Below are 21,517 nucleotides of genomic sequence, written 5' to 3'. Positions count from 1 at the left end.
TAGTATATATACTATATATTATTTTACATTATACATATTATATTTATATATAGAGACACATTCATGACTTTCCAGCATGGTTTTAAGCCAATCACTCACGCCGGCAATCAGAACCCGGAAAAGGATCGCTTTATCAGTGGCTTCAAAACAATATTTAACCAAACCTTCTCAAACAACATAAACTAAAAACACACATTTATGTACGGATGTGTTTATATGATATTCACATGAGCTGGTAATCAGAAAGAAATAAGCGATGATTAGCACAGATTTGAAGATCAAGATACACGAAGGACGTAAATATTGTATTATTTTGAAATTTTAAAGCGGAAAAGGAAGATTCCGGGTTCTCATGAGTGACTCGCCTCCTTCTCCTTGTCGTGATCTAACCTCTGAGTGACACTTGACTAAATTCCTAAGACATTAGTGTCTTTTCCTCAGAAGATCGCAAAATCTGACTAACGGGATCTGGTCCTCATCCCGGTCCGGTGGCCGACTCACGAGCTTGTGACCATATTAGTTGACTAAGTTAGCTTAGAAGGGAGTTTTAGAATCAAAACCGTCCACGCTACCGAGAAAAGGTAAGTAGAAAACTCCAACACGTTGCTCCTCTCACTTCTCAGATTCTTTTAATTGTAATAATCTGTGATTTATTATAGGTCATGTTAATCAGTGAATGCAACAAGTTGTAATACAGTATGATGTCATTCTAGTAGTTGATCGTCTAATTTAAGAGTAACTATATTGCCATCGACGACTCCTAGAAGTACTATTAGGAACAGTTATCTATTGGCAGGACATGATGGTTTCCTGGGAGCGTTGGGAAGGTGACCCATCTAAAATAGTCAAAACTTGTAGAAATTAAGTTTTTGTTTTGATTTGTGCTGAGAAATCACTAACATGATCACTGTCCTCGCATATTGTGCAAGAGGATCATTAATTACAGAGAATAACAAATAATGAAAGGCATTCTTGTATCAAACCAACAAACCTTACCATTACAATTTCCATTTAAAGCTCATTATAATTATATAATGATAATAAAAGCATTTAATTCAATTCATTGATCACCAAGTAGTCAAGAAGTATCTTCGTTTCAAAAAGTTGAGTGAAATTATTTGGATATACACAAGGGGTGGGCAAACTATTCCACATAGGGCCACAGTGGGTGTGGCTGGGTTTTCATTCCAACACATAAAGAGGACACCTTTTCGCCGATCTTGTGGCCTACAAGTGCAATCAGTGGATTGCAGTCAGGTGCTTCGTTTTCTGCACAAATCGTATTGGCTCTGGTGGACAAAAACATGCACCCACAGCGGCCCTCGAGCACCAGTTTGCCCACCATGTGATCTAAACATTTCAGTGAATTTTGCATTACAATGTATTATAAATGACAATATTTAAGTAAAACAGTGGCAATGAATATAATTTGAAATGACCAGAAAAAAACCTAAAAAATAATTCCACTAATAGTCAAATAAGTGAGATTAATTTTTGTTATGAATTTACTGACTCACCCTTCATTTTGAGCTTCTAAAAAAATATCCACCAATTCAAAACAATTTATTGAATTTAGATATTCATATTTGTAGATGTGAACGAGTCATAAAGGTTCATTAAAATTGATAATCTACCAAATAAAAATCTAATCTTTTTTTCCTTGAAATATTATTATTATATATCTTTATATATCTTTAAGCGCAGTACAGTTTTCAATAACAATGTGCAATATCTTAGATTGTGCAAAATTTTTAAATTTCCCTCTCCATCCAGAATGTGAAATTTTATATCTTTATATTACATTGTATTATTTTTTTTTACTGGGAAAACGCACTTTGTGAAGTAGCACCACCAATTTGGTTATATGCAGCTGTGTATGATGACAAAAAAAAGGCTTTTGATTTGATTTGATTTGATTTGAAATGGTAGCACCGAGACAGGAAAAACTCATGTATAATTATTCAAATCAAGTTACAACAATAACGTGTTAAGGAAAATTACCTAGCCCTAGGTAGCCATAAAACTGCTTTCATCTGTTTGTATACTTATTTACACTCTACCTCTGTCAAACACCGTCACCTAAAAAAAATACTTTTCTGTCTTTTCCTAGCAATGTACCGCCTCCTGAGTCACCAGAGGCGTAGGCGTCCAAGCTGTCTTTTTGGTCAGCGACGTTCTGAGCACCACCGTGCCGTCATGGCCATCCGGCGTGAGGACGTCAACCCTTGGGAGAGGCGTGCCCCCCTTGCACCCCGCCATGTCCGCGAGCTGACACAGGATGGCATTAAAGTCCTAGTGCAACCGTCCAATCGTAGGGCCATCCATGAAAAGGTTAGCAATGAGGCAAATCGCCTTAAAATTGTAAAATTGTACTATTTTATTGTGTAAAAGCCACCCTCTGATTCACAATTTTCACCTCCATATTCATGATTTCACTAGGGAGTCCAAATGTGTTACTTTGAAGGGAAAATCTTAAGAAAAATCATCACACGTGGGGTTTTTAAGACACTGTATGAATCAAAAGCACATTATTAGGGTCAATATCATAAGGAATTTAGTAATTCATCTAGTAATGGTTGTTTTTGTACTGCAAAACAGAAAATAACCAACAAATAGCAAATGTTATTTTGTCGAAATCTGCTGGTGAAAAAGAGTATAGCAACGCTGTAAGTCTTGTGCACATATAAGCCGTACCTATAAGCCGTATATACCAGAAAATATGGTATTTTCCCGACCGTATATTCTCACAAGATTTGTGGCGGGGTGCTAGAGCCTACCCCAGCCAACTATGGGCAGCAAGCAGCGTGAGGCACCCTGGATTGTTTGCCGGTCAATCATAGGGCACAAGGAGATTGACCACCATTCACGCTCGCACTTATAGCTTAGGGGGCAAAGTAGAGTGTTCAACCCACCTACCGTGTACGTTTTTGGGTTGTGGGATTTCCTTTATGAATGTAATAAAAAAAATGTGCAATAGGCTGTATAATAACATCATCCCCCACCCTGTCATAGGTGTGGAATGTGAATTAATGAATGAATAAAAATAATTCATTCATTTTCCGAAACACTTACCTTCTCAATGATTGTGGGGACTTGGTTTGAATTCTCAAATGAAATAATTTGGTCATAAATTAATAATGCTTTTTAATTGAAATTGTCCAAATTTGAAGCATTTCAGCCCATGACAAACTTGTGTTCTTTAATTTTTGTTGTACACCATGGCCGCAGATTGATTACCTTTACAATACGAACATCCCTTCCTTGGCTCATTGTCAGCTAGGCTAACGTATGTTCCTGCCTTGTCTTTTGGCCCTCAGTACTACGCCAAGGAGGGTGCCGTCATCCAGGAGGATATCTCCGAGGCATCGCTCATCATTGGCGTGAAGAGGCCACCCGAGGAGAAAGTAATCCCAAAGAAGACCTATGCCTTCTTTTCACACACAATTAAGGCACAGGAGGCCAATATGGGACTGCTGGATGACCTGCTTAAGAAGGTGAGGCAGGAAGTTATGTCATGTCGCCTTTTGGCAGGAATGAGTGCGACTTCTATGGGCATCTATTTTTTTTTTTTCTAGGAAAAATATTTTTTGGGTCGGGTTTGGACTCTTAAATGTTTACCTTTTATTGTACCCTGTGCTCAGTAACCTTGAGTTTGCATGATATGTTTTTGCCAAGCGGCCATATTTACTTACTAGCGTTGCAATCAATTTGGCTTCAGTTTCCAAAAATGACTTTTTTTCAAGTTAGTGCTCGGTACTAACTGTCCTCAGCATTTTGGAAACTACAACACCCGACAAACAATATTTTGGAATCAGATATTCATCAAACCTTACACACCTTACAGTTGTTAATTACACTTTAATATGGGAAATTGTCTGTAAAATTTTCCGACAAGGTTTTCACGGGTTACCGATTTTTTAACTGAAAGGTTTTCTGTCAAATTTGTTCAGAACTGGAATTAAATTCTGTTCTAAGTGGTCATAAAAGCCTTGAATTTCACTTCTTGGAACATGCAAGCACATTAATTGAATTTTGCAATAAAATTATAAAGGTTGCTGACCTTTATCTTAAGTGTGATGAGAGAGAAGGTGTTTTCCCCAAAGGATACTCAGTGTTCACATCATTGTGGCTTTTCTGTTCCATCCTGTGACACCTTTCAAAACAAATACATTTTTAATGCTTAAATTCAAACATTTGAAAGTAAACTTAAGCCCTAAAGTCAAAAGATTAGTCAGTGATGCAAATGGTAGCATTTCAACACCTCAACCTCTACAACAAATACACCCCCCGCCCACACATGTTTATAATGACTATTCTTGTTTGTGTTTTTTAGGAGGTTCGTTTGATTGACTACGAGAAAATGGTTGATGCTAATGGATATCGTATCGTGGCGTTTGGGCAGTGGGCTGGTGTTGCAGGTAAAATAAATAAATAAATAAATATAACCACTTTGCTATAAGCGGAATTGAGAAGGGCATCAGAGTAATTTAATGCTTTTAAGGGTGACTCATTCAAATAATTCCTAAGTGATACTTGGTGTTTATATGAAAATATTTTGAGAATGTTTTTGTTGTTGTTTTCAGGCATGATCAACATTTTACATGGTTTGGGTCTTCGCTTCCTGGCACTTGGGCACCATACTCCCTTTATGGTAAATGTCTATTCCCAGCATGGTATCACTTTTTGAATGACCACATGATGTTAAATGCACATCTGTTGATGTTAACCACTAAATCTGAATAACTAACAGCTCTCAAGCACAAAAACATTCTGATCACTCATCTAAAATATAAAAAAGAATGTTTTTTTTTTAATGATAACCTGATACTATAAATGCCATCTTCAATTCCCAACACCCACTGTGATGGTAACAGCTCAGAGGTAATCACTAGCTCTATGCCTGTACAGCACATCGGCATGGCGCACAACTACCGCAACGTATCGCAGGCCATCCAAGCTGTGCGGGATTGCGGCTACGAGATCTCAATGGGCCTCATGCCAAAGTCCATTGGTCCTGTTACCTTCTGCTTCACTGGAACCGGAAACGTCTCCAAGGTATATCCCGGAAAAGTATTCATGTTCTTGATCCCAGGATGCCATCACATTGTCACTGTCACTTTTTCCAGGGAGCGCAGGACATAATCAATGAGCTCCCCGTGGAATATGTGGAGCCTCATGAGCTGAAGGATGTGTGTGAAACTGGAGGTTTGAAATAACTTTTGTTTTTATAAGTTAGGAGTTTGCTGTTAAGCACGGGGCTTATCCCCCCATTTATCTAATTTTTGTTCTAAGACATGACCAAGGTCTTGTAGGAATAATGTAGCTTAGAACAGTGGCCCCCAACCATCGTTAGAGTAAAAAATATTAATATTTTTTAATCGCGTCCTCCTACTTCACTGAGAAAAGCTTAAAATACACCAACCTTTGAACAGATCAATTTGTACATCCAGCAATAAATTGAAACAATTTCAGCTACAGCTCTTTAACAATTAATTGGCATTAAAACATTACAACATTGTCATTGTCATTAAAACAAAAGGACCGTTTAGCAGCCATGAAGTTCTAAGTAAATGATTACTTGCTAAAAAGTTTATTAAATTAAGTATTACATTCATTGTCTTTGTAGTGTAATTAATTGAATACAGATTGAACATCATTTGTTAATTGTTGTATTCTGGTTTTGTTCAACACAACTTCCCAACTTCATTGGCTCATTTAATTTTTCAGTTAATGTAATGTGTATTTACGCCTGTTCCCTGAAGGTACCGACTTGCATATTTAAGTGTGAAAACACATTGGTCTATTGCAAATAGGCCTATAGCAAATCCTATATATACAAATTGGGTAGCAACTATTGACTTTCCCATGTTGACATAAGAAAAACAACAGCACAAATTCTTGATTTAGGCTTGAAGCTAGTTTGTACTGAGCAATGTTGTTGGATTGTAAGGTATGGCTTCGATGATTGGGAAGCCTGTCGACTCAGTGATGCACATTTAGTATACTGTTTGTTTTTACATATGGTGACAAATGTGTTGTAACAACCTGTGCCTAACTGGCATTTTTATCCAAGATAACCAACATGTTTTAAATGTCTAACAGCTAAATATTGTTGTCGTCAGATATGACCAAAGTGTATGCCACCGTGCTCAGTCGCCACCATCACCTGATGAGGAAGAGTGATGGTATTTACGACCCCATGGAGTACGAGAACCACCCGGAACTTTACACATCCCACTTCAGAACCAGCGTCAGTACACATCTATGCACAAATACAGGCACACACAGATTTAAAGAACTGGTGTTGTTTCATAAGTGTTCACACCTTGTTTCAGCATAGGATAAAATGCTAGAAATAAATAAAATATTTGAATGAGATAGGTTCTCTAAAAACAACAAGTTCTAAGTGGGTGTGTATGGTTGTTTGACCATACTCAACTCTGGTTCTGCACCTAGGAGTACCTAATGTAGACACATTTCTTATCTTGTATTTGCAGTAAAATTCCATATGCTGCAAACCACTTTAGTTACTTTTTGTACCCAACTACTTATTCATGTGACTACTTATGTTGACTCTTCATTTATGTTGACTACTTATTTATTTAATACTTATTTATTGATTTAATTATATGTGCACGTCATGGCGATTCTTTAAATCTCATTATACTTGTATAAATAGTGACAATAAAGGCATTCAATTCAATTGTAGGCAATCCATATCCGTTAACTATATGTTTGATATTATGAAACCATGTACCTTATTCATACGCTTACAACTGTGAGCACTTTCTAGTCACATCCAAAAACTTTTAAAATGCTTGTTTCCTTAGGTGGCGCCGTACACCAACTGCCTGATCAACGGTATCTACTGGGACCCTCAAACCCCGAGACTCCTGCGTCGCCTGGACGCCCAACGGCTGCTCAGACCTTCCAAGAGCACCAGGGTCACTAGCGAGGGAATGCCACAACTTCCTCACAAGTAACAAACACAACATCATACATGTGATTTCTTTTGATTTCTTGGTTTGATAAAATACAGGGAAAATTTGCTCTGAGGTTATAGGTTTTTTACTTGTAGGAAATGTTTTAAATTAATTCTAATAATATTTTCATGTCCTTCACTAAGAATTTTGGCAAAAATAAATCCAGTTTTAGAAAATAATATTATTTTAAATTCAAGAATATGTATTAAATATATAGTTTTTTCTTTTAGGGTTGAAAAAGATATCGTAAATCATTAACTACCATATTTTTTCGGATTATAAGTCGCACCTGTGTATAAGTCGCACCAGCCAAATAATGGACTAAAGCAAAAAAAAAAAAAGTATAAGTGACACTGGAGTAAAAGTCGCATTATGTATTTGATCAGAAACCAATAGCAAACTACTTTACAAACATACTTTAAAGTAAAAATAGTTAAATGGAAAACAACAGGCTGAATAGGCACCTGCTAATATAAGATTTACAGTTTATTTTGGATAACTAAAGTCTAAAAAAACAGCTTTGGGTGGTCATAGAGGAAAAAAAAACAAAGCTATGAAAAAAGTGCGACTTATAGTCCCGAAAATACGGCAGTAAGTTTTGTCAGGAGCAAACAGTGAAATCTGCAGGTTTTCTTTCCTCAGCAAGTTTTAAAATTTAGTTTGAAACTCATGACATTTTTTTGACGATGTGATGTGTTGAATCATCAAAAAAAATGGCCAAATTAAGCCAATTGAAAAATGGTCCACTAAACAGGTTGACCAATTAGTCAGTTAAGCCCTAGTACATAGCTCATAGTTAAGCCATAGTACATTTTCCTCCAATGTTGTCAAGAACGTTACTTTTTTGGTGACAGGCTGTTGGCTATCTGCGACATCTCGGCAGATACAGGTGGTTCCATCCAGTTTATGAACGAGTGCACCACCATCGACAAACCATTCTGCATGTATGATGCTGAACAACATATCGACCATGACAGGTAAACATAGCACCACATCATTTTAGCAGTGAAACAAACAAACAAACAAAAACTTGTGAAAATCATTAATTTTTGTTGTTGATATTCATATTTTATAATGTCAATCTTCTTTATCTCAAAACCTCTCATGACAAATATTACATAATATTTCATTTGGGGGAAGCCTGAATGTATGAATGAAAATTCAGTTTTTTTTCAAAAGGAAAAGATGTTAAATTAAATTAGAGTTTTGAGTTATTAGTGTAGTAACTGAATGAAATGAACTTGGAACGTGAGGCAACAATCTTTACATCAGTCTTAATACATTTATTTATTTATTTTAGTATCATTAGATTTTTTTTTTTTATTACTTTGCTGCCTACTACTTGAACAAGAAAAAGTTGTTGCATTTGCGTTTGTCAGTGTGGAGGGCCACGGCATCCTAATGTGCTCCATCGACAACCTTCCTGCTCAGTTGCCCATCGAAGCCACCGAGTACTTTGGTGATCGCCTCTTTCCATACATCTGGGAAATGGTAAGAACATTTCTTTACCTTTTGGAATAGGGTGACAAACTAAAAATATGTGCAGGCTATCCATGAGTGCATACAAAGTGAAGATGTATTGTAATGTTTAGTGGTACAACAGGGATTTAAATTATGTATATATTTTAGGGAATGCTGTCGCTTTTGTCATTGTTTACCCTTGCTTCTAGCAGCAATTTTTCAATCCAGCCCAAACCACAATAGGCCAGACCAAGTTGCGATGTATCTTGTACATGGAGAATGTCTGGCCAATGGTGGTTTCTTAAAGAACCACCAATCAACCATGTACATTTATACTTGTACATCTGTTGAGGAAAAAAAGTTTCATTAATTGTGCTTTTAAAATGCATCCAAATTTAAAATTGTCTTTACATCATACTACTTATGCATTCTGGTTTGCACATCTACTGTCTTCTCTTTTAAAGTTTGCTCAAGTTAGTTCTTCACGTGACTCTGAGGGTATGGTTCTGGGTTTCTTCCCACATCCCCCAAAACATGCAGCATAGTTTAATTTAACACTCAGAATTGGCTATTCCCTTTAATTAGCTTGCAACCCGTCAAGTATCTACCACCCCCGTAATCATTAGTTGGGAGAGGCTTCAGCACCCCCGCAACAGGATTCATATTTGCGATTATCAATGAATAAATGAATATTTCCTGGCAACTATTTGGCAAAAATGTATTGAAAAAGCAACCAAGAAATGAAATGATTATTAAAATCACTGTCTCGTTGAATTATGGAAATACTATGAATCGCTCTGCATGCCCTCAGCAATATACAACATACTTTGTTTTATTGCACTTTCTCATCTGAACTGTTCTGAACCTGATTGACTTCATTTTTTTTTAGCTCAAAGGACTTTAAGAATATGTTTAACCTTCTTGCAGGAGCAATGCCCTGGGCTTGTTGAGCACATGTAGAACAGAACAGGTTTTGTTATTTGAGTTGAGAAGCTATAAATATGTGTTTTCCTTCAGCTGCCTTCAGACGCCACTCGACCTCTTGATCAAGAAGACTTCAGTCCACAAGTCCGAGACGTAAGTCAAAGATTACATTTTGTTAAAAGACCATTTGATAAAAAGGGGTGATTTTAATTCTGAGTGTGAGCGTGAATGCTTGTGCTTTGCGACTAGTTGTTCTTTTTAACTAAGTAGTTTAAATTTAGTTAACCTTTTTATTCAAGAACTGTTGAAAACCACTTATCTTTTCTTTATTTTTATTGTTTTGAGGTTAAAAGGCAACAGATCTCTAAGTGGTTTTCTTGAAATGATCCATTCCAGGTTCGTTTATTTTAAAGCTTTAAGGTAGCCTGTTAAACAAACCCCCACTCAAGCTGTTCGTGTTCTTGTCAACATTTAACTTTGAATTCTTCATTTCCATTTTTCATTAACCATCTGTCTTGAAACTTTTTCTCGATCCTCGGAGCCTGATTTTATTTTTTATTTCTGTGTTAGCGCTGATTAGTAATTTAACGTCTGTAGCACACTTGTTTTAATTTTGCTCAGGTTTTTTGTACTAGTAATTTCTACAAATTTGCTCTTATATTGATTGGAGTAATCTACTCTGATGCACATTTATTGCCAAGTGTAATTCTATTGATGAAGATCATTGCTTCAAAATGTTTATTTTTCCTCATTGTTTACTACTTGTTTGTAATCGTTGTGAGCTGTCAATCAATAACTGTCCATGTTTAAAGTGCTTGTCGCTAAGAGATTTCCAAAGCGGCAGCTGTAATTCCATTGTGTTTTTCATTTTTTTTTCTTGTTTAATTCAGGCGGTGATCACCTCCAACGGAGCCTTGACGCCAAAATTTGAGTACATAGAAAAGCTTCGAGAGCAACGGTAAGTTTGCAATTACATTTACAATCAATAAGCAGAAGAACAATGAATTTCATACAATAATAGTCTGGAAAAAACTATGTAAACTAAACTTTTATACCCTTAAATTATCTGAATTTTCTTAGTGCCTTTTGCTTTTAAGAACATTTACTAGTATAACAGAATTATCTGTAATGGAGTAATTTATTATTCTTTAAACAGGCACACAAATTCATAACAATCATGTTTTTTTCAGTTTGTCCTAATTAGTGAAATGTCTCGTGTGTGTGTGTGTGTGTGTGTGTGTGTGTGTGTGTGTGTGTGTGTGTAAGTAAACAAAATACTTTCTCATTTGAAGATGGTGATAATTATTTCTATCTTCTTGCTCATATTTAGGCCAGTCCATTTTAAGACGTCCTAACTGAGACAGTACTTTTTTCTTCTTCTCCAGACAAGCCAGAAAATGTTAATCTTAGTGTTAATCTTTAATCTTAATTCTTTCAAATTTGTGAGAGGAAAAAAAAACTGACTAATTTCTCCTTTCTTGAAATTTAATTAAGATAAGAAGAGTGCAGCCGGGCATGCGGTCAGACCTGCTGCTGCTTGTTGCATCTTATTAGTGCTGAGGAAATTGGGGGAGTGGGTGGGGGGTTAATGACTCCTATCAGGGGCTTCTGGTGGTGGGATATTAACACCAAAGGTCAGCGGGTTGGACATCTCCCCTCTCATATGCTGCTCCCATTGTTATGAATAGTAATCATCGAAAGGCACGAGCGCCTGCTTTGTTTGGTCCAAGAATGGGGGGGTTCACTTTTTGCAGTCTAGACCATACAGTATAGGATTATTATTATAAACCATGTACTATTATTAACCATCTACTCTTGTGTGTTACTTAGACAAGTCAAGTAGGCTGTTTATTTATAATTAATTGATAATATAAAGGTCACGTGATTATTACTTTTAGTCAGCAACTGATATGAAATTAATACACAAATTTAGCATGGTATTTGTTATGATTTTTTGGTGGAAAACTAGATGCTTAATATCAAAGTGTTGTTTTGTAATAGTTGTAGCAAATGAATGATGTATTAAAATAGTCAAATAAGTAGTGTATAGTGGTCCCTTGCTATAACGCGGTTCATGTTTTGCGGTAAGTGTAAACCACCCATTCCGAATTGTGTACTGATTTGAAGTTTGAGATAAGACAAAACAAGTGGGAAATGTGATACCATGTCATTGCCAGTTTGAGAATGTTGGCTCTTTGTGGTGGAGTTCAAAGCCTTTGAACATTAAGAGATTTAGAGTGGCAAGCAAGGCGAGTTGTGTACCAGAAAAAGAACATGGTGGTATACCACTTAAACGACAATATATTATTATTTTTGAGTAGTATTTGCTCTGAAGCCTGGTCCCGTATCCTCTGTAAAATTAAATTTAGTTGTAGTTTAATCTGAAATACAAATGACTTAATATGTAATTTAGAAATGAGAGTCAGCCAATTTGTGCCATAGTTAATGTAATTCACATTGATATTCTACTCAGCATTGCTTCGTTTCATTTCACTTGCACCAGGGAGAAATCTCAGATCATGCAGAAAAGCGGTGTGAAGCGAGTTCTGGTGCTCGGTACCGGATATGTTTCCGGCCCAGTGGTTGAGTACTTGACCCGCTGTGACAAGACGCAGCTAACTGTGGGTGAGTGTTGCGCCCGCATTTTTACATTTTCAAATATTTAAAGAGGAAAAATTGTGTTAATTTTTATAAAAATGTGTTGCCATTCAATCTGGTTTGCACATATATTTTTAAGCCATTTTATTTGGTCCATTTTCTTCTTTGCCTTCATGCAAAATCTCAATTCTCAGTGGATCCTATTGAAATATTCAATATTTAAATTTCAACTCTCGGAACGCTCTGCCCATGGTGTTGTGGGCGTGTCAGTTGGGGCTTGTGTGCGGTGGCAATGTATTCATTTTTATGGAATTATTTTGAATTGTGTAATTTTCTAGCATCTGTGAGCATGAAGCAGGCACAGGATCTGTCAGCAAAATACCCAAACACAATCCCCGTCATGCTGGACATCAGCAGCCAGGATGCACACCTCGTCTCCCTCATCCAAGACCATGACCTTGTCATTAGGTGACTCCGCCTCTTCAAGTTCCTCTCCAAATCGTAGAAAAATGATTGGCAGATTAACCAATTATCACAAATGTTAGTCACAGCAATAATTTTCACATTTACATCATGTAGCTACCTAATGTAGTCAATATTTTGCTTATCTAGTGCAGAGATTCTTTGACTGTCATTGCGTAACGTGGCTACATAAGATCAAACTACTACTGTAGCTTTCTGAATCAATCCCGTTTTTTCTCGGCAGCTTGCTTCCCTACGGCCTTCACCCCCAGGTGGCCAAACACTGCATTGAAAAGAAGGTTAACATGGTCACTGCCAGCTACCTCAGTCCAGCCATGAAGGACCTGCATGACAGGTGATGCACATTGACACACTATAAAATAACATACTGCACAACATGGACATGATCATATTAAAACACGTTAACACACAAATATTACACTTCACAAACTACAACACAAAGGTGAACATAAAGCAACACAAGGACACTAACAAACAGTGTAACACGTGCATTTTAAAAGCAAAGACACACACAAGCGCACTCCCAAGCACACAACACACAGAGGTACACCAACACATGCACATACTCCAACAAATCTTAACATTTTATCATGTTTTTTGTCAGCAACTTGGTTACAGAAATCCATGTAAATACAATGGTTATACAATGTATACATCTGAATTATTACATGTATTAGTTAAGTTAAGATTCTATCATATCATATCACTTTGTCATCTCTTAGATCAGGGGTAGGGAACCTATGGCTCGGGAGCTACATGTGGCTGTTATGATTGGTGCATATGGCTCTTAGCTAAAATATGTAAACTTAGCTAAAATATGGAGTCCCGAATGCACCAATAGGAACGTTACGTCGGGACTGTGTCATTGATTTTATTGATACACATTGAACTCATTGATATTCATTGGTTAGCAACAGCTTAACAATGTTGTCAAAGGAATTCAGAGACTTTTTGTACTTTAAAAGTGATAAAATGACTGCAAAATTTCATGTATTTTGACTTTTAAATTGTGAGTATGGCTCGTAAGGAATAACATTTGAAAATAGGAATTGTTTATGGCTGTTTTTCAAAAAGGTTCCCGACCCCTGTCTTAGATCATCTCTTTTGGTAAAAACTTTTTCATACAAATCTGACATTTTTAAACCTTAAATGATTAAAATATGTCAAGATTTGTGTATAGATTTTGATTGATTTTTGGTGAATAGTCAGTACACAAATTGCACGTAAACTACACTATAACACACACACTTTGCAAACACTACACAACAAACTGCACGACTCTCCCACTATACACAGCACATGAATGCCCACACAACAACTCATACACAAACAAGTTTTATTCATTGATCTATCTATTTAAAAGAAAAAAACACGGGAAACAACACTACACAATTCCCACAGTACCACAGTCCATCATCCAACACTGTTTTTTCCATCAGGGCGGTGGAAGCCGGCGTGACTCTCGTGAACGAGATGGGGTTGGACCCCGGTATCGATCACATGCTAGCCCTAGAATGTATTGACCAGGCAAAAGCCGATGGATGCGCTGTGAGTACACAAACACACATGCTACAACTGTTTATCTTTGGGTTCATGTATTTTACGTGTACGAAACACAGGTGGAATCCTACGTGTCATACTGTGGCGGACTTCCTGCTCCCGAGTGTTCCGACAATCCTCTGCGCTACAAGTTCAGCTGGAGTCCTTCTGGTGTTCTCCTTGCCTCCATCAGCCCTGCCGTCTTTCTTTGCGACAACCAGGTTGAAACACAAACAAACATACGTATATGATATATAAAGAAATGCCAATGCAGTTCAGAATCATTCATTAATTTCCTCTCCCTCAAAGCTATATAGCTATTTTGGGACTTTCTATTCTATTCCTATTCTCTAGGAAAAAACATATTTTGACCAAATGGGCTATTTGCTGTTTACTTGATGGTCACAAATGATTAATTGAATCAGATGATTACCTTCCCTGCACATTCCTGGACTAAAACTAATAAAATGGATTTTAGTGAATGCAATTGTAAAGTGTTTCATCTTATGCACTTAACAAAGATTTGCATTTACTTATTTTATTTGAAAACTGCACTTTCCAACTGCACTAATGTCAGATTAGTCTACAGCACTATATTGTAGATATGGAGGGATGGATTCTCAACCCAGCCATGTTGTCTCTCAGATTGTTAGTATTCCAGGAGGGGGTGGTCTTATGGACGCCGTCAAACCCATGGATTTCTTTCCTGGCTTCAACTTTGAAGGTTATCCCAACCGTGACAGCACCAAGTACGCAAAACTCTACAACATAGAAGACACGCACACTTTGCTCAGAGGAACGCTTCGATACAAGGTACTTTCACGCCAATACACACAGTGATGACACGCTAGTTGGATTCTATTCCAAGATCAGTTTAGTTCAATTTTATTTTAGTCCTACTTCACTTCTACTACCATACTTCAAGTACAGTAATACCTCGTTTGTCGCAATTAATAGGTTCCAAGACCCGTCACTATAGGTAAATAACCATGATGTAGGGACCGTTTTTTTATGGTGTCCATTTAATATTTTTTGACTTTCTAACTCCCGAAGGTAGACACAACCCCTTTGCATCCAATAAAATACGCTACAATTATGACCTTCCCATTTTTGTAGTATTTGCCTGCCAAAGGTAGACATTGGCATGTAGTATCTTTTGAAATACGCGGCTTGCATTTTTTTTAAAAACAATTTTATGGTTGTATTATTGTTCCTACACTATAAAATGGTCTTATATATTTGGTGAATCCGCAATTGTCAATTCATGAAGTGGCGATATTTTACTTAATAAGCTTATTTTGTTTAAGTTCTAGTTTGGTTTTAATTGAGATTTTATTGTGTTCCATCCTATGTTAGTTAACCCCAATTCAGCAGTCCATTAGCATATTCATCAAAGGTGCCTGACATGTTGCCCCGGAACGACGAGGTTGCAGAAAATTCATTAATTTATTTGGTTCTATTAGTAATTATTAATTAATTTATTTTTTGTTAGTTGTCACGTTGCTATATTCACCTGATAGAATGAGTTATATTTGTTTTATGGTGCAGGGTTTCTCCAGAGCCATGCGTGGTTTTGTAAAACTGGGTCTGATCAACAGCGAGCCTTGTCCTCTGCTCCAAAACGCGTCGTCGCCTGTCTCTTGGGTAAGTGGAGCTGCAACATCAGTTAGCAACTGATGTACTACCTAATTGTGTCATACTGTGTGATGTGTCTTCAGAAAGCACTTCTGTGTCATGTGATGGGTTTGCCCGCCTCCACCTCCAGCAATGCGTTCGAGGCCTCTGTGTATGAACGCCTCGAACAGGATGACTCCAGCATAGATTCCCTCAGATGGTTAACACACAAATTATATTGAATATATCAATGACACATCAAATTGTATATTTTACCTTAGTTTAATATTTTTGAAAGGGGGCATTTTTACCAATTTTGATGGTCGTTTTTAGTTCACATTATGGATTTCTGAATGTTTGCCGTAATTTCTCGTGTGATATGCATTCACGGAATCACTCTAAATAGGTGTCGCTATTTTGGAGATTTATACAAAATTAGAATTGATTAATATTTTATAAAGTGACAGCCAAAGAATCGGAAATCTGAAAGAAAAACTGAATATTCCCGTATATGCCTTGTTTTTAGGTTTGGCATGCTAAGTGACGATATGATCCCTCACGCCGACAGCATTCTAACTGCACTCAGCAGACATTTGGAAGCCAAACTCTCTTTCGGTAAGAACACAGTCATACATCCACATAAAACCTCTCCTTATTAATCTACCTGCTGCAGCTGTGGTTTAGTATACGATCAGCTGTGTTTTAGTTGAAATTTTATCTGGTAGACTTCATTAAACATCTTTGAAATTTGAGTAGAATTCTAATGTGTTAGTTTAAACAATATGTGGTACTAGCCAAATGATTGACAATGACAAAGTGTGTTTGTGTGTGCATGTTCAGGAAGCGGAGAGCGCGATATGATCGTGCTGCGGAGCGACTTCGGCCTCCGTCACCCCACAGGCGAGCTGGAAAACAAATGTGTCAGTTTGGTGGTGTACGGCGAGGATGGACGATTCTCTGCTATGGCTAAGACTGTCGGATACCCTGCCGCCATTGCTGCACGCATGCTCCTTGATGGTCAGTTGGTTTAAATATAAAGTTTCCCTTTTTCAATTTTCAAATGTACACTTATCATTTCTGCAGTTTCATTATTCCAATCACAGCACATACTGTCATCTAATGGATGCAAACCACAACCGACCAACATGACTACTATGCTTTACAATGCAGTGCGTTTTATATTCGGAATAAATTTTAAAATAGACCTTTTAATTGGATGTGCGCATTGTATTCCAATGCGCCTTATAGTGCAGAAAATACGGTACTTGTAACTAAAAACTTGAACAAAAACTGGAATAAAATTAAAATGGAAAATAATCCTTGAAAGAAATTACCTGATAAAAAGCCATCATTTTATTAGAATTTTCTAATAATTTAAATTCAGTGTCAACTCTTTTTTAAATTTCTTTTTGCCTGTTTTTAGGAGAGATAAATACCAAGGGGGTCTTGCTACCCATGAGTAAGGAGATCTACGTGCCCGCATTAAAGCGTCTCAAGGATGAAGGTCTGAACATCACCTCCACCAGCACCCTGGTTGAATCTTCATGACGATGTCATCAGTTTAACACATCTTGTTAGTGGTCTAGCATCAGGTAATGCTGCAGCCCTCAACATTTCATTGCTATTAATCTGCTTCTCAACAATCAACAATTGGTCCATAAAGGGGTCATCTTAAACAAAGTCCTTAGGTCTTAGGCATAGAATTTACATGAAATTAAATGGATAATAAATACCCAAAAAGGTTTTAAGGGCTAAAAGCAGGAAATTGATGAGCCATTTTGGGTAAAGTATCCATTTAAGGTCAGACTAATGATACATTTGAGGGAAGGAAAACCTTTTTTTTACCCATCAACATGGATATCAGCTTGGATATTTCTTTAACAGCAGGACACTTCAAAAAATCTCAAACATTTTACCTGGCAGTCATCCATTTTGGTATAAAGCAGCCAGTATGAAAACAAAAACTAAATCAGGCTCTTCCACTAGTTTTGTAGCTCAACATGAAATTCAGTGGACATATCATAACAACACACTAAAATATCTCAGGGATATAAAAACAAGTCAATCAATTTGCTGGTGGAGAGGAAAAAACGTAATTTGCCACCACTTTCACCATTTCAAATGAAAATGAAGGGGGATGTTTTTAGGAGCATTGTCTCAGGGAGCTAAACTGGAATTTGATAAGAAATCCAACATGTGGTTTGTAGCAGCTGAGTTGGTGAAATCCAAAGCTAAGATTTCCACAATTTCCCTTCAGGCAATCTGTCCTTTTTTAGATAAACCTACAAATCATTTGAGGAAAATGTTGCCGTATTCTATTGTTATCATCATCATGAATGTTATTATGAATGTCAAGCTACTGATAGAGATTACTAAAAAAAGCATCTTTAAGAGATAAAAAAAAAATCAACCTTCATGTTACCTTTAATGTAACAATATGTAAAAAAAATATATATTTCTATGCTGCATTTATAGGTTAAGAAAAAAAATTAACTTGTAGCTTTCAAGAATGTAGTGTGAGCAATAGAGCTTTTTTTTCCTTTAGTTCTTTATTTATTTTTACACTGTTTGGCCCGTTAGCGACGCTTTTGACACCCACCTTTTCTGATTTCTTCTTGTGTGCACAACAAGCCTTCAGGTTTGTTATTAAAATACGGCAGACAGCCAGTTTATTTTTTTGCTGCTGCTCTTTTTTTTTATGGGCTGGATTTACGGATTAGTGTAGTGACCCACAAACTCCACGAGTTTGAGGTTAGGCTTTGCTGTCACAACACACGAGTTCAGAGGTCAATGATACCTTAAAGATTCAAGGGAGAAGCTCATTAGAATATTTTTCATTTAAATTCAAATGTTTTCTTTGTCTGGGCTTATTGAAGTAGTGCCGTTAGCGACGCTAAGTGTGCTTTTTAATTAGTAACTTTAATCACCTCTGTTAACCACAAACAGGATTTACATAGTGAAATCTGGAATTTGTATTGGCAGAATGTCAACGTATTCACAAAGTGCTTTATTGAATGATTTTTGCTGCAAAAATCAAGAGTATGAAACTACAAAACAAATGTTAAAAAAATGTTGGTATAGCCAATGTTTTATTTAACAGTAATATTACTTATATAAATTTTTAGAATATTTCAGTTGACGTCTAAACTTTTTGGAATTATTTAAAGTTTATAGTGCATTTTTAACTAAAGTTCACTCAAAAAACACATTTCCATTTTCAAATCTGATATTTCCAGTTTTTTAAATTGTATTTTTCACAGGATATTTAATCTTTTCTATGAATTTAATACATGGTAAAAATTCTCAGAATCTCATTTTATCTGATTCACTTGTGGATTCATAATGTTGAGCATATAAATTTTGCAAATATTAGACTACTTTAAACATTTTGAGATAGCTTCAATAAGTAACGTGTTCATTCATGCAAACCAGGCCAATGAGGGGGATAATTGGGAGTACCATTAAGAGAAGTCAGATATGTAAATAAGATGATACCAAGCTGGCGGTCAAGACGTCGTCTGGACACTTGACCTACTTCTCTGCGGATTAGTTGTTAGCATCTCGGCTGCGAGCGAGCAAGTGATTACACGATGGCGACGGCCGGCTGCTGAACTCAGCGTGTCACTTAATGAACATTCTCAAATTAAGGGCTTAAATTTAGAGAAAAAAATATTTAAAAGTAGTAGTTAAGAAGAACAGCATAGCAACAAATATATATACAGTAAGTAAATGTTTTCAGCTTCTCAAGATTTCATTTATACAACTTAACTATAATTGGGCATTTGTTTTTGTACAAACCAACCAAATAACAACACATTTTTTTCTTATCTTTAATTGCAAATGGAAGCAGCAGAGCATAATAACATCAAAATTGGCTTATTAGAAATAGTAGCTATGTTTGTGTTGTTTTGAATGATTAGCAAAAACATATTTTCAGGAATGCACTAAATATAAAAATGTGCTAAAGAAGTATAAATACAATTTGGTCCCTTGAAGTGAAATATTATTTACATTAGAAGCAAAATTGCTACTGCCGCCATGTTGCGTTTTAATCGTCGCTGCCAATAAATACGTGAAATCTGTTAGTTGTCATTATGGTCATGGAATTAATCAACTTGACCACATAGTTTAAGTAAAAAGAGGGGAAAAGGCACGGTACAAAAAGTACAGAAGTGCACCAGGAAAAAATAATTACTAAATGTGCATACATTGATTTTGACTTGATTTCAGCATTTGGGGGAAAAAAATCCTTGTGGTTTAGATCATTAGGAGAGTTTCACTTAAATATATAAGTGAATTCCCTTTGAAAATTTGGTGTGATTTTTATTATACTTATATTATAGAAGAGCAGCATAGTTACCAAGCTTTTAATGTTGATTCAAAAGCCACACGAAGATCTCAGACCGTGAGTTAAACTGAAAATAAATGAAATAATCACATCTTAATACAAATGTTTTGGTTATAATGTAATAAGTTTGCTGTGTTAAGATAAATTTGAGATGTTCACATCATTTTCCTCAATATAGTGAGAATTCTAGGTTGTTTTGACTTGATATTTTTTGGATTATACTTCAATTTGGTGCCTGTTTTTTCACGTTGTATAAGGCGTATTAAATTATAAGGTGTCAAGCAAGGTCAATTGTGGAAAAAATGAAGGATTTTTAAGTGTGCCTTATAGTCCAAAAAATGTAAATGAGATTTCTTTTGTCCTTTTTTCGTCTATTAAAAATCCAAGTTACAGTTGGGCTCTTCTTTATGGATTATGGCTAACTTTATTCATCCCGTATTCAGGATATTTTATATAACAATGAAAACAATAAGGCCACATAAAAGATTTTTAAAAAATAGGAACGTAATTTAGGTGACATCAGTGAATGGATTTCAAGGAATTGCTTTGTTATTCTTTTAACAAATTTAGATTTCAAATTCACCGCTTCAAATATTTTTCTCTGGTGCAATTTACTTCTGTAAAAAAAAAGAAAAACAATAAAAAAAAGATCCCCTGGCGAGCAAACAGGCAAACTTGAACTCGCTCAAGTTTTTAGTTTTTTTGTTTTTGTTCTTTTTTAAATGAGGATCAGACGAGAGACTCCAAACTCTCGGCTAGGCCACTTCCTCTTGGTGGTCTGGGTGTACCATTGTGATCTTGGGACGCCGATCCCTTCCGCCTTGTCTCATCTTCTTGGTTTTGTTGCTCATCTACCACACTCAGCAAGGCTTCATACAAGAACTCTAACTGGTCCTGGTAAGAAACAACCAGTTATTGGGAAATAGTCAAACAAAAACAAGGAAACTGATTGTAAAAAAGGACATTTGTTGGCTAATTATGTTAGAAAGAGTTGCATTTTGGATATACAGAATGTTTTTGGGAAAAGTACCAGTTGATTTCATGATTCGTTGTATTACCACATGTACATTTTCCAAATTGCCTATCTTCACAAGGGTCCCAGGGGGGTGCTGGTGTCTATCCCAGCTAATTATGTGCAACAGGCAGGGAACACCTTGAAATGGAGGCCAGCCAATTGCAGTGCACAACCAATTTAGGGCAATTTAGAGTGTTCAACCAGCCCTAAAACACATGTTTCCTCCATTTTGTCTGATGTTAATGGACAAACATACTAACATACACACACATTCTCATATATAGTAATATGTGTAGATGATAATAATTTCCCATTTAAGTAAGTAATGTTTAAAAAAAACTCACAGTGGCGCAAAAGGTGCCAGGCCTGGAGAGGTTTGTCATCTTGGCCACTTGGAAGACATCAAGGCTACTTTGGCCACGGAGTTGACCAATTAGCGACGAGAGGGCGCAAAAGGTCCCAGCTGTGACTCCGCCAATGCTGTGGAGGTAGACCAACATCACAAAACTTTTCTCTTGAACTTGGGCGAGCATTTGGCGTACCGATCGAGGA

At 36.5% G+C, this 21,517-nt stretch overlaps 2 protein-coding genes across 4 annotated transcripts in view; one reads left to right on the top strand and one right to left on the bottom strand.

Annotated features, from left to right (window-relative positions):
• Positions 1-347: 347 nt before the first annotated feature.
• On the top strand, positions 348-20,586 carry LOC144215345 (alpha-aminoadipic semialdehyde synthase, mitochondrial-like). Its single transcript, XM_077744209.1, has 24 exons — positions 348-581; positions 2,111-2,331; positions 3,318-3,494; positions 4,334-4,418; positions 4,584-4,651; positions 4,909-5,055; positions 5,127-5,205; positions 6,123-6,250; positions 6,831-6,979; positions 7,838-7,960; positions 8,363-8,474; positions 9,462-9,521; positions 10,259-10,326; positions 11,872-11,993; positions 12,305-12,434; positions 12,673-12,783; positions 13,889-13,997; positions 14,069-14,209; positions 14,634-14,801; positions 15,537-15,632; positions 15,707-15,822; positions 16,129-16,217; positions 16,443-16,619; positions 17,026-20,586. Exons 2-24 carry the CDS (start codon positions 2,113-2,115, stop codon positions 17,148-17,150), a joined length of 2,799 nt encoding a protein of 932 aa, XP_077600335.1. The 5' UTR covers positions 348-581; positions 2,111-2,112; the 3' UTR covers positions 17,151-20,586.
• Positions 19,400-21,517, bottom strand: part of LOC144215344 (receptor-type tyrosine-protein phosphatase zeta-like) — a 51,452-nt gene continuing 49,334 nt past the window's right edge. For all 3 annotated transcript variants that reach the window (XM_077744206.1, XM_077744207.1, XM_077744208.1), the window contains 3 exons: positions 21,508-21,517; positions 21,310-21,445; positions 19,400-20,844 (listed from right to left, as the gene is read on the bottom strand). The exon at positions 21,508-21,517 is cut by the window's right edge and continues 133 nt beyond it. In XM_077744206.1, coding sequence (XP_077600332.1) covers positions 20,680-20,844; positions 21,310-21,445; positions 21,508-21,517 — 311 coding nt within the window. In that variant the 3' untranslated portion in view covers positions 19,400-20,679. The remainder of the gene's footprint in view (positions 20,845-21,309; positions 21,446-21,507) is intronic.

The sequence above is a fragment of the Stigmatopora nigra genome, chromosome 22 (genome assembly GCF_051989575.1).
Source record: "Stigmatopora nigra isolate UIUO_SnigA chromosome 22, RoL_Snig_1.1, whole genome shotgun sequence".
Lineage (NCBI taxonomy): Eukaryota > Metazoa > Chordata > Actinopteri > Syngnathiformes > Syngnathidae > Stigmatopora > Stigmatopora nigra.
Note: the sequence above shows the minus strand (reverse complement) of the source record. Positions and strands in the feature narration are given on the sequence as shown.